Source organism: Lycorma delicatula, chromosome 9 (genome assembly GCF_047948215.1).
Source record: "Lycorma delicatula isolate Av1 chromosome 9, ASM4794821v1, whole genome shotgun sequence".
NCBI classification, from domain to species: domain Eukaryota; kingdom Metazoa; phylum Arthropoda; class Insecta; order Hemiptera; family Fulgoridae; genus Lycorma; species Lycorma delicatula.
This window is the reverse complement of record NC_134463.1, coordinates 68,042,962-68,055,796: the sequence shown is the minus strand read 5'-3', so window position 1 is coordinate 68,055,796 and position 12,835 is coordinate 68,042,962. Positions and strand designations below refer to the sequence as shown.

The following is a 12,835-nucleotide window of genomic DNA, read 5'->3' as shown; positions in this document are numbered from 1 at the left end:
ACGGCTACAATATTGTCAACGGTTCCGTCGATTTCTGCGTGAGGGAATTAATGTTATGGATTCGTTATTTTTCACAGATGAAGCACGGTTTTATTTGGATGGCTACGTAAACAGCCAAAACAGTAGAATTTTTTGGAGTGCTGAAAATCTCCATGTTTATCACGAAAAACAATTATACCCGCAGAATTTGGGCGTGTGGTGTGCGATATTGCAGAAGAAAATAATCAGTCCTATTTTTTTCGAGTACACCATTAATGCAGAACGATATCAGGATATTTTATTTCAGTTCATTGCTCTCTTGGAAGAGGACACTGCTGGCTACAACATGACGGTTGCACATCGCACTACGCAGGTTCAACTTCTGATTTCGTTGAGGAATTCTTTGGTAATTGTGTTGTTGGTTGAGGCTTGTGGCCACCAAGATCTCCCGATTTGACTGCGGCGGATTTTTTTCTATGGGGTTACCTCAAAGAAAAAGCCTACAGCAACAAACCACGACACTTGAACGATTGAAAGTCAATATTGAACAAGCTGTATTAAATATCCAGCCACAAACTTTGAAAAAAGTTGCAAGAAACGCTGTAAAAAGAATTGAAGCTTGTATTCAAGAAGATGGCGGCCACTTCCAACATTTACTCTAAATGTTAGGTAATGGATGGTAATAATAAAAATTACATTTACACATGCCTTTTTATTATTTCAATACCTACCAATATAAGGTTGGGTTGTGTTTTATATGGGACACCCTGTATATACATATGAGGTTTGATAAAAAAATAAGCATTTTAGTTTTTCTCTAAAAAGTTTTATTTATTCATTAATACTGATTTTGTCACCTTAAAAGTACTTCCTTTCAGATATAATACATTTGTGCTAGCGCTTTTTTCAGTCTCGAAGCACCTCTGGAATGCAGTTTTCAGTATGGTATTTAGCTCCTTCAGTAGTTCTGTCTTTATCTCTTCAATGTTGGTAAAATGTTGTACTTTCATGGTTTTTTTGTGCTTGGGAAATAGGAAGAAGTCACAGGGGGCCTTGTCCGGCGAATACGGAGGCTAAGGCATCACAACAGTGTTGTGTTGTTGTTTTTGGCCAAAAATACACAAACAAGCAGTGAAATGTGATCAGGTACATTATTGTGGTGCAATTACCATGAATTATTTTGCCACAAATCTGGGCGTTTTTTCGGATTGTTTCACGCAAATGGCGTAGAACTTCCAGGAAGTACTCCTTATTGACTTTGACCTGGTGGCAAAAATTCATGATACACTAAGCCATTGAAATCGAAGAACACACTAATCAGAACCTTTACATTTTTGATTGAACTTGACAAGCTTTTTTCGGTCTTTGCTCTTCAGAAAGCTTTCATTTGGATGATTGGGCCTTAGTTTTGATGTCATAACGTACACCCATGTTTCATCACTAGTTATGACCTGTTTGAGCAGTTCTGGATCATTGTTCACTTCGTTCAGCAATTCCTGAGCAGTGTTAATTCAGCACTGCTTTTGGTTGAAATTCAACAATTTTGGAACAAATTTTGCTGCCACATCTCATGTCCAAAACATCTGAAAAAAATTGCTTGGCATGAGTGAAGTGACATGCCAACATCATCAGCATCCTCTCTGATAGTGGTTTGATGATTTTCCATTATCATTTTTTTCACTGTTTTGATGTTATCATTAGTTATTTATAGGGAGAGAAAGAAAGAGCACTATTATTATTATTATTATTATATTAAATGAATATTATTATATTAATGAATATTTTAAATTGTTATTTAAGATTCAGGACATGTTATGTTATTTTATACTTTTTATTATTGATACGGGTGTTCTAAGTTTACACAGAGTAAATTAATTATTTTATTTTATGATATTGTTTTATTTTTCTACTATGTGTATTAATGAATTTTTTGTAACTAGTATATTTAAATTACAGGCCCTGATTTTGATGTAGATAGAGGTGCGCTTTTTATACAACATAAATTTGCTTTGCGCAACCAAAATTCTGCCAAAGTTATTTATCCACATTTTACTACAGCTACAGACACATCTAATGTTCAAGTTGTCTTTCAAGTCGTAATGGATATGGTTATCCGACAGAATCTTACTCAAATGACTCTTCTTTGAGGTAATTCTGAAAAGTTAAATTTACTTTTATTTAGGATGGTATATATTTTTATATTAAAATATTGTTAATATCTTAGTTTTTGATTTGGGTGTGCAGTTGGTATGTATGTATGTGTGTTTATATGTGTGTCCAGTTGGTATGAATGTGTTTACTTTTTTTGGATTTATATTCAACATTCTTTGGTTTTCCTGACTGTAAGAAAAAATGTTAAAATTTCATTCCTCTTGCAATGCTTCTCTTTTTTAACGTAACAATGAAAAGGTGTAATAGCTGTTTTAAAATCGTTTCAGAAATGAATAAAATGATCATGTCTTTTTTTGGCAAAGAAAAATCAAAATAAAATTTTGAGTTGTATCAGAATACAGTTTAATCTCTTTTTTAATATAACCAACCATTTAAAATCTAATTAAAATATTACTCAACCACTATAAAAGTCATTTACAATTTTCTTCTAGGTGTACTGTCACATTATTACAATCTATCTTCAATTAAATATTAGAAAAATACTAATAATTTCATATAAAATTAATGGTTCATGAGCATGTGTCATTAAAGTTTGATGAACACATATTATTTAGAATGAGAGTCTACTTTAATTAGGTAATACAAAATAATTACTGTATTTATTCGAGTACCCCCCATCCCCCGAATAACCATGATTTTCTGAACCAAAAATCTAAAAAAAAATTCAGTATATACCGGTATTTTAAAGTGCAACAGATATGATAAAAAAATACGTAAATACAAAAATATTCAGAAAGTAAAGCATTTAATTTGTTCATTTAAATTCCAATATTAATATTACATTAATAATTAATTACCGAAGTACTAGTTTAGTTCAGAATCAGTAGGCCAGTAAAACGAAAAGAAAGTATAGTGTTGAAAAGGATCATTTCAATACACTTTTTAATATGGGATTTTATTTTTAATCAATTACTGTCACTGTCAATGTCTGTAGAAGAGTTACGAATAGTCTCCACATCGCTCTGCCAAAGGTGATCGTCTTCACTACCATCAAGTTCATTAGATATTCCGCATTTTTTTAAAACTTTTCCTTACTAATTCCATAGAAATACCTTCCCAAGCATGTTTTATTCAAACACAAATCCGGTTAAAATCTGGGCATTTGATACTTCCTGTAGGCGTGAGAAAGAAATTTTCATCAGCCATCCATTTATTGTACAGTTGTTTTAATGCAGATTTGAACGGTTTATTAATGCAGACATCTAGTGGTTGCAATAGAAATGTCAATCTGCCTGGAATTATTACTTGGTCTGTCATACCCTTTTTTAAAATGTCTCACCTTATCAGTCGTATGCCCCCAATAACTAACCATTAATAGCATGTCGGTATTTTTTTTAGAAGTAAATCTCTCTATCACGTTTGCCATACACTCCTGATCCAATCTAAAATTAAGGTTTTGTCCATCCAACCTGATTCCTGTGCTCTGATAATTACTCCATTTACCTGTATGGTAGGAAGAGATTCTTTTAAAAACAATGTAATTTTGATTTATCAGAAGTAATGCAAAGCATAACACTACACCTTTGTTTTTCATTACCACCAGTGTGAATTGTAACACTTTTTTCACCTTTTTTTTTTTACGGTTTTGTCAAATGGCATTTCAAAATATATGGGGTTTGATCAGCGTTTCCTATTTGAAAAGGCAAATAGCCTTTATCTTTTCTAAGATTTATTATGTATGTATTTGTGAAAATGTAATATTTTTTGTTCATAAGTATCTGGAAGTCGTTGAGAAATGGTCGTCTTTCGTCTTATTGACAAATCATGCAGTGCAATCAATCAGTGCAAAAAATTGTGTTTTCCATCCACGGCTTGCTTTAAAATCAACTTTATTCAATGATTTAGCGATTTCATGAGCATATGATTGACACGTTTCTGTCGTGACAGCATAACCGCATTTCCTTTTTTCCATAACAGTCATACAGTTTTTTTTCTATGTCTATTTATTTTGGTTTTAAGCCACAAAAAGCCTTTTTATTACCAGTGCCTTTCACCAGAAGTTGTTTCTTCTTCGCCAGTCTCGAATGCGGCTTTCATCTACGTCAAATTTTCTTCCTGCCACCCGATTTCCAATTTTTTCAGCCTCTTCTATAACGCGAATAGACAAGATGACGATGGGTAACTGATACTGTAATTGTAGTGTCATTATAACCGGATGCAGCTTATACAGAATGAATCAGTTTTATAAAAATACTGTAACTTTGTTCTTATCGATTATATAAACAGGATGTTAAGGATGTATTCTGTATAAGCGGCATCCGGTATTGATAAACGAACATCTAATGTAACTATATTTATGTGCTTGAATTTAGGTACTTTTAAGAAAACGTTTACTTTACATAAATTATCCTAGCTATAGGCTATGTTTCAAGTAAGCCCTCCACCCTTATTTTCTCTCTCCAATTCCAAGAAAAAAAGTGCGGGGGGTACTCAAATAAATACGGTATTTTGACTAATCTGTGGTAGCTATTAACAAATTTTATTCCAGTGACATTTGCTCATTATATATTAATTCTATGTTTTATTGTGATTATAAGAATTTTCTTTGACATGCAACTAAAGATTGCAAAATAATGCATAAGTGCCCGTGGAGGAAAATCAAAAGTGAATTTTATTATGATTGGTAATTATTCTAATTATTTTATATTTATGATTTTGTCTGGGGGTAGTCAGTAATGTTGGGAAAATGACAGTGAACTAGTGGTTGATTGAAGTAATTGTTAAATAAAATTTATTTTATGAATGATTAGTTAAATTGAGAATTGAGATAGGCTGTAATTGAAATCAGTGATATGTTTCATATAGCATAAGGTTAATTATTTTTAGCATACATAAGATATGCATATATACATTTGATTTACATACCTGATCTGTCTGCTGAGAATAAAATGTGTTAAAAATTTTCTTTTTGCATATATTTAAAAAAAAACTGAAATTTATTGCTAACATTAGAATAGTTTCATTTTAGTTTAATTTCATTACATCTAAGAAATGATTTAATGGGTTATTTTAAAAGAATTAAGTTCATTACATTAACTTAGAACTTGTTAATGTTTTACAGTAGTAATATGAAAGATACTAAGTTGTTAGGCTGGCTATTTCAATGCTGGTAGAATATAAAAACCCAAGTATAAAATGAAAGTACATAATGATATTGATATAATTGTAATTTATTTAAATTTACTATTAATTGAGATAAACTTTGCACATTCCCTTTTTTGTAATTTTAATACTTGGACTTTAATGCTTTTTGATTGCTTTGTATAGAAATGATGTAAAAATAATAAATAATAATATAAAAGGAACGAAGGTTCACTGTGAGGAAATTTTTAAGCCATGCAAAGCATGATAACATATATCATGGAAATCTATGCTATAAAAATCCAGCTGTTGTTTATTGTGCATAGTATTTATTATTTGTCTCATATACATAATACGCTACAAACAGCTAACATGATTTTACTGGATTTTGTCCTTATACTGGAATTACAAGATTATTGTGAAGCAGGCTGTTTCTACCTATGTTTACATGATTTAAGTTCAAATGCTTTAGCTAAAAAAATCAGATGTCAAACATGCCAAATAACCACTTTGATTTTAAAGTCAGCTGCGAAAGCTATGGGTAATGGTAGTATTGCAGCTCTGTAAAGCATTGTTATTTATTGCTTTACACTATTTTGGTCTTTTTATAGTTATGATGTGTATAAAGCACCTGAAGTACAAGAGATGCAGTTAGAATTGTATTCTCAGAGAGGAATAATGTTCACTGTATGCCGTGATGAACAGAGCGTTGTATCACCAGCATTTTGGTGGACTTTGTACCATGATATATAATAGTATATTCGACTTGATGAGGAAAGCAGCAGGAGACTACTTCAATCCTCATATTCCCTAGTAAGCGTTGGCATATTATTGTTATTCTGGAGAAAACCAATCATATTTAAAAAATTGATTGTTATTTTTACCAGGTTGCATATAACTATTGTGATTAAAATAATACTGACTTATGCATTTCTTGTTATTATGTACTTAATTTATTATGTACTTGTACATAATAAATAATATAAATACATAATTTGTACTTATTATGTACTAAATTTAGTCCTTGGAGATATTTCTCCAATGAAATATAGAACATTTTAAATCAGAAAAGCATACTTGACAAACAGCATATTAAGTATTTTAATTTTTAATATTGTGCATATAACCACATTCTTAATTTTATAAATTATTTTTCCATTTGATCTTTGCTATTGAAAAGATTTGGTTGTGCAATTTATGCTGTTCTGTTCTATGTACCATTGTCTCGTTCAAAATCCCTCTTAATTTTGACTGCATCATGAATTGAAAAGATTTTCATGTTCAATTCCATATAATTTTTTTAAAATAATTTATATCATATTTTTATTTATAATTTACTATAAATTTAGATTACAATTATTGTTGGATTAGTTTTTTAGATTATTATACTTTTTTTTTTAGAATTTAAAGAAATTCCCAAAGAAACCCCAGTAAGTGTACTTATAAACTGTATTGTATTATATTTATTTATTTGGTACATTTATTATTCATTCTACAGAAATATCTGTAGATGTTAATATTTTAACTTATTGAAGCTTAACTTGATAACTTAAGCTAAAACTTAACTTTACTAAAAGTAACAAAACTAATGAAGAAACTTCTTACTTTGGTATAATGGCTGCCATAAATTTAAAATAATTTGTTCTAAAACATTTAAAATTATTAATTTTCTAATGTAACTGTAAATTTCTGTAAAATCTCTTGTGTATATTTATAGATTTTCTGCAGCAACCTAACATTTAAAAAAGATAAACTTTTAAAAACTTAAACCTTTAAAAGATAGATTGCGTTATCTTTGTGCTAAATTTTTCTTGTGATAAAAATGCACAAAGCTTGTGCATTTTCTTTAATAAACAATGTAATTTGTTCATAATGTAAATTAAAATGAAAGATTGATAAAACAAAAAATTATTCCAAAATAAATGAAGTATTTTATTTAGGTGATTAGAAAAACCCCTGTAGGCTTCAGATATTAAATTAATGTTTATAACAATTTGACAACATCTCGCTTAGAGTGTTTACTCTTTGTATTCTTTGTCATCCAACATTCTCGTAATCCTGTTTAAGTTAAGTAACGAATCAATTTTTTTGGTTAATTTCTTTTTTCAATAATGACTTATAATATGTTTATGATTTCAGATTTTTGTGTCTTTGTTTATGGTAACTGATGGTCTCAATGTAAAGAAGGTAAACTATATTTTATACATTTTATTACAGTAGTTTGCCTTTTTGTTCAAAATTTGGTTCCTAAACTCGATGGTGTTCTTCAAATTAGTATTTAAGTGATAAGAACCAATATTTTTATAGTGCATTTGTCTTGTTTATGCACATTAGTATCTTTTTTTTTATTAGAGGTTGTGTGTGAAGTAATTTGATAAGTAAAGAAATTATAAGCTTTTTATAACATTATTTTTAAAAATGTGTAATTTTTTTATTCGTTGTTATTGTAAGTTAATTTAAAAAAATAAGGAGTACTAGTGAAATGTGTGCCATATTGATAAGCAGCTTTATTTGTTTGGAAAGGATCGTTTAATAATGTTAAATTGGTAAAGATCATAAATATTTTCTTTTTATCATTTGTATCTAAATTTTAAAACATTTTATAATTATTCATGTTGATTAGGATATGAGTACCTTGTTTTTTTATCCTTTTCCTCAAAATGGGTTTGCACAGGATTCCCATATATTTGCACAGGATTCCCATATACTGAAGTAGAGGAGAAATCAGGATTTTTTTTTAATGATTTGCTTTGGAACTTTGAGAAATGAGAAATGTACAATCATGAATTATTATAGATGCTGCTTTATTTTACAGCGCTCTTAATACATATATTGTACTCTTTATTTTAACTTCCAATTTACGTCAACAGTAATTACAAAAAACTTTTATCAAAATGTAAAACTATTTTTATTTTCAAAAGTTTAACAATAAAGATTAGTTGCAAGGTATGAATGAAAATGATAAATAGTTCCATCCTAGTGTACAAACTGTATGATCAGTATGTTCATTGTATACTCTTTTGCCTTTAAATCTGAATATGAAATTTTCCTTGATTCTTTTATTTTAATTTTTGCATGATAATTTTCTGACAGACTTTGTGCAATTCTGCTTTTTCATGTTGTCTGGCAACTATAGGCTAATATGAATATAAATTGTAAAGATCATTTATGAATTTAAGAGGAAAAGACTGTTTATTATTAAAAATCCAAAATCCTTCTCAAAAACTATTATTTGAGCATTTTCTTAATATTTTCAGATTTAAGCCTGATTTAAAGTGATTTAAAATCAGATTTTAAGCCTTTTGTTCAGTTATGCATGAATAGTTTATAACTAGTTTAATGACATAATAAAACTACATTAGCTAATGTTTTGGAATAAATTAGCAAAAAAAAAAAAATTTTAAGATTGTGAAATTTGGTTTAGTTTTCATGAAATTTAAGAAAAATAGTGAAATATAATACCACAGCTGAACAAAGATTGTAAGATATCTAAATTAAATCATTTTCACAGTAAGACATTAAAAATATTAAATCTGGTTGGCTGTTCAGTTTAGTGGTTAGAATACTGGGTTCTAGATCATTTAGTTTTGGGTCTTGAGTTCAGTTCCCAGCAAAGGTTTGGCATTTTGTTATACATCATTTAATCCATTTAACTTTTTTGTTTAAATATATACAAGTGCATGTTTTAGTGATATTATAATAACATGTTTTATATTCAGTTGATTGAGAAAAATCTACCAAATTGATACAAATGTTTGCTGGTATTTATAACGGCTTTATTTTGTCGATAGCATCTTTATTTCTTTTAGATTTCTATATCTTTACATTTGAGGGATCAATGTTTTTATGGAATGTCATATGCAAATTAGATGAATTTATAGAGATTGCAGTTTATTTTTCTTAGGAAGTGTGTGTATTTTTATTTATTTCAGTCGGCTTTCAGTTAAGTGACTAAGCTCAATTTAAACAAATTTATCTATTGAGCTGTCATTATCCTGTAGTGTAGAACAATTCTTTTGACAGTTTTGTTTTCCAAACTAATTGAAATTTTTCAGAAATTCTTATGGAGCTAAAAAAAAATCCTACCCTTTGCTGGAAATATTACTCTTGTACAAATTTCAAGATAGTGAAGTTGTAGCAGAGAACTTATTTTACCTTGAGAAATATGGTACGCATTTCCTGTAATAATTGTTCATTATTATTAACAATTTAACTTCATCTTATAAATACTCATACTTTCAGATTCAATGCCATTAATCTAGTTTTATAAAGAATAGAATATTTTTACAATATAACTTATGTTAGAAGTTGCATTAAAAAAGTATTTAATAATACTGATTAAAATTAAAGAGTTTTAATTAATTTAGTTAAGTAATTTTTATTAATGTAGTTAATTTAATCAATTAATATTTTTGTGTGCAATTTTTATTAGTTAGCCCACCGCATTAAATTATAATAATGTTTAGTTATATCAGGATCTCAAAATGCCACATTTTTAATACTTAAAAACAACTTCTTTTGTTTGTATTATGTTATTATTTTTTATATAATGCAATATTTTTATTATGTTTATAAGAAATTAGTATGTGGCTGTGATTGTTTGAAATTATATTTTGTTGTTTTTTTTTTGCTTTATTTATTTATTTAATTAAAACAATATTTAAGCTCTGCATTTACTTAATACTTTATTTTTTTTCTGTAATATTATTTTTTAATTAAGCATGAGTTTTTTATATCTATAGTATAGTAATTTTAGTTGATCCTATTTTAGTTTAATGTTAAAAATACAGTAAAACTATTAATAGCATTACATTTACATTAGTTTGATTTTTATGAATTGATATCAGATTTTCTGGGATTTTGACAATTACTCCAGGGATGATTGATTTGCTTTTGTTTTGTAATCCTTTAATAAATTTTGTTGGATTATTTTTTTGAAAATGGAAATTAAAAAGTGTAAGGGTGAAACTTATTTGTTCATAATAAGTAATATAAGTTACTAAGTCAATTAAAACATACACCATAAACCAGTTTATGTGTAACTGTTTCACACGCGATCATGCTGGCTTTAAAGTGGATCAATATTTAAAGTTACAAGGCTGCACAACTATCCATTCTAACAATAGTTTTGGAATTATGTGCTGGTTTAATGTGAGCCTCATTTTTAAAAAAATTAATTGGTGTGTTTGAGCACATAAATTTATTACAGATATGTATAAATTTTTATTTTTTTTAATCTGTCTGTTATTTGTTAATATGTGTAACAGCAGTGCTCATTAATCATATGTCTCTTAAAAAACTGAAAAATCTTCAGTTTCAAAGCTGCCAAACTTACAAACTGGTGTTTGTGAATCTCATTAAACTCCTCTTTGAAATTAAGTCATAAACGCATAGTTTGATTTCAGTTTTAGAAACCTCATGTCAGTTAGTTGCTGTAGTCAATTGATTTCACGCAACCTGATGAATTACAAGTCATTCTCATGAAGAATAACATGTGCCCCCCCACTAGATACAATACCATGAAATACATAACATATGAGATAGAATAATATGTATCTCACATCTCACCCAGGACGTGAGGAGTTAAGTATTTGGTTTTTCATTACCTTCCTTACAAAATTCATTACTGTACATTACTAGACCAAACTGACTGAAATCCAGATAATATTCTATGCAAGTGCAGTTTCACTCTGTTCACTATAGAAACTGCTAGTAATTAATATCAAAACTCTTAGGTATGTAATTCTTGACTGGTACTTCCTGTACCTTAGGTGCTCTATGACGATCACAACCGTAAAAAAGACGAGTGGATAGTGACATCATCTTCTGGTAGCAAGTGCCTTATGCCTCCATTGACTCAGTCAATTTCTACCCCAAGGTCCCCTTGTAATTTCCAATCTTCATCTCATTATGTAATTTTGTTCTTTTTCACTTCCTTTAACTACATTGCCATTTGCTCTTCTTTTGTGTATTACTTTTTCTTCTTTAATCCTGTTCATTTCTTCCACATTCTCATTTTATCTATCCATCTTTTTTCTTCATATCCACTTCTCTGAAGCCTCTATCCATTCCCTCTCCTTCTTCCTCATTGTTCTTGCTTCACAGCATCTGGCTAACCTCTCTCTTCCTTAACTCTTAAGTCTAGACTGTAGTAATTTCCTCTTCTTACTGAAGGCTTCCTTTGCCATCGCTATCCTTCCTTTATTTCCATTGCATTCTTCCAGTCCTTTGTCACCATAGTCCTCAAATATCTATAATTTTTTACTTTTTCTATTTTTCTTTCATTTGTGCTTATTACTAAATGATAGTGTAAAGCCATCATTAAAATAGATAGTGTAAAGGAACAAAATTAATCTTATTTCTTTAAAAAAAATTATGCATTATAATGTACTATATACTCTTTCTATAGAGTAATGGAAACGTGCCTCCTATAGCAGGTAAAATTAGAAACAGGAGTTACAAAACAGGGGTTTTTTCTACATTTTTAAAATTAAATAAATATTTAATTTTTTATTATATCATCTTAAGACTTGAGATCTTAAATATTCTTTGGTTTTCTTGTTGATTAGTATTTTTCCAGAAAGTAGTAAAATACTAAGTGTAATCATAAATATATCTGCATATACAAGTAATGTTTCCTGTATTCCATTGTGATAATTTTTTTTAGCAATATTGGCAATATCATTTGTTACATACAGTAAATATTGTTAACAGATTTATGTTTGTTTATTATTAACATTTAAGTAAGAGGTGGCTGGTTAGAATTTTATTTGCATAACATGAATAACATTCTAAATCTAAAATAACTGTAGCTTTAAGTTACAAAATATAATTTAATGAGAGAGTCAGAGATTGATAACATGGCAAAAATTTTTTGTTTAAGTAAATTTTAGAAAAAATCTTAGTTAAATAAATTCCTAAAAACAGTAAGCAAGAGTGTAGATTAAAACAAAAAAAAGTAATATAAAAATCTGATCACACTTGACTTGGCTGAGAATTGTGTTGTATTATTTCTTTCAAACTTCAAGAAAAGTGAACTTGGCCGAATAAAACAGCTAATAATATAAAATATAGCTTGTATTTAACCTTATTTTAATTCCGGCATGTTCTGTACTCAAAGAAAATGGTAGATTAAGTTTTTTATCTTTCTGGTCATGAATATTTTTCGATTCAAGAAGTATGTGGCTATGAGATGTTTTACTGTATTTTTTAATTATTGAAATAGTTTCGTTAATTATTAATATTTTGATAATTAATTATAATTATTGATTTTATTTTATAGAATTTGATTATGTTAATCATTTAAATTTTTATTCATGTGTTTGATAATTTTTTAAATTAGAGATCATTTTTATAGTAACTTTTTTTTTTTTAGTTAAGTAATTGAGTTATAATTTAATAAAAATATTTCTCTTCAGATATGTTCAATAATCACTGCCAGCTCTCATATCGTATATGTATAGTTTAAAAATTGCTATTCAAATAATATGTCTAAGATTATTTTATTTTTGATAGTAAATAACAATAATTGTTATTTATAATATATAGATTATATTCTGCTAAAGGATACTTTATATACCTTATATTCTATAGGTATATATTT

At 28.3% G+C, this 12,835-nt stretch overlaps 1 protein-coding gene across 1 annotated transcript in view; it reads left to right on the top strand.

The window, feature by feature from the left end:
* Nucleotides 1-12,835, top strand: part of LOC142329896 (guanine nucleotide-binding protein G(o) subunit alpha-like) — a 33,791-nt gene that overhangs the window by 18,551 nt on the left and 2,405 nt on the right. Inside the window, exons 8-9 of the mRNA XM_075374812.1 lie at nucleotides 1,936-2,127; nucleotides 7,372-7,419. Of these exons, the coding sequence (XP_075230927.1) occupies nucleotides 1,936-2,126 (191 nt within the window). The 3' untranslated portion in view covers nucleotide 2,127; nucleotides 7,372-7,419. The remainder of the gene's footprint in view (nucleotides 1-1,935; nucleotides 2,128-7,371; nucleotides 7,420-12,835) is intronic.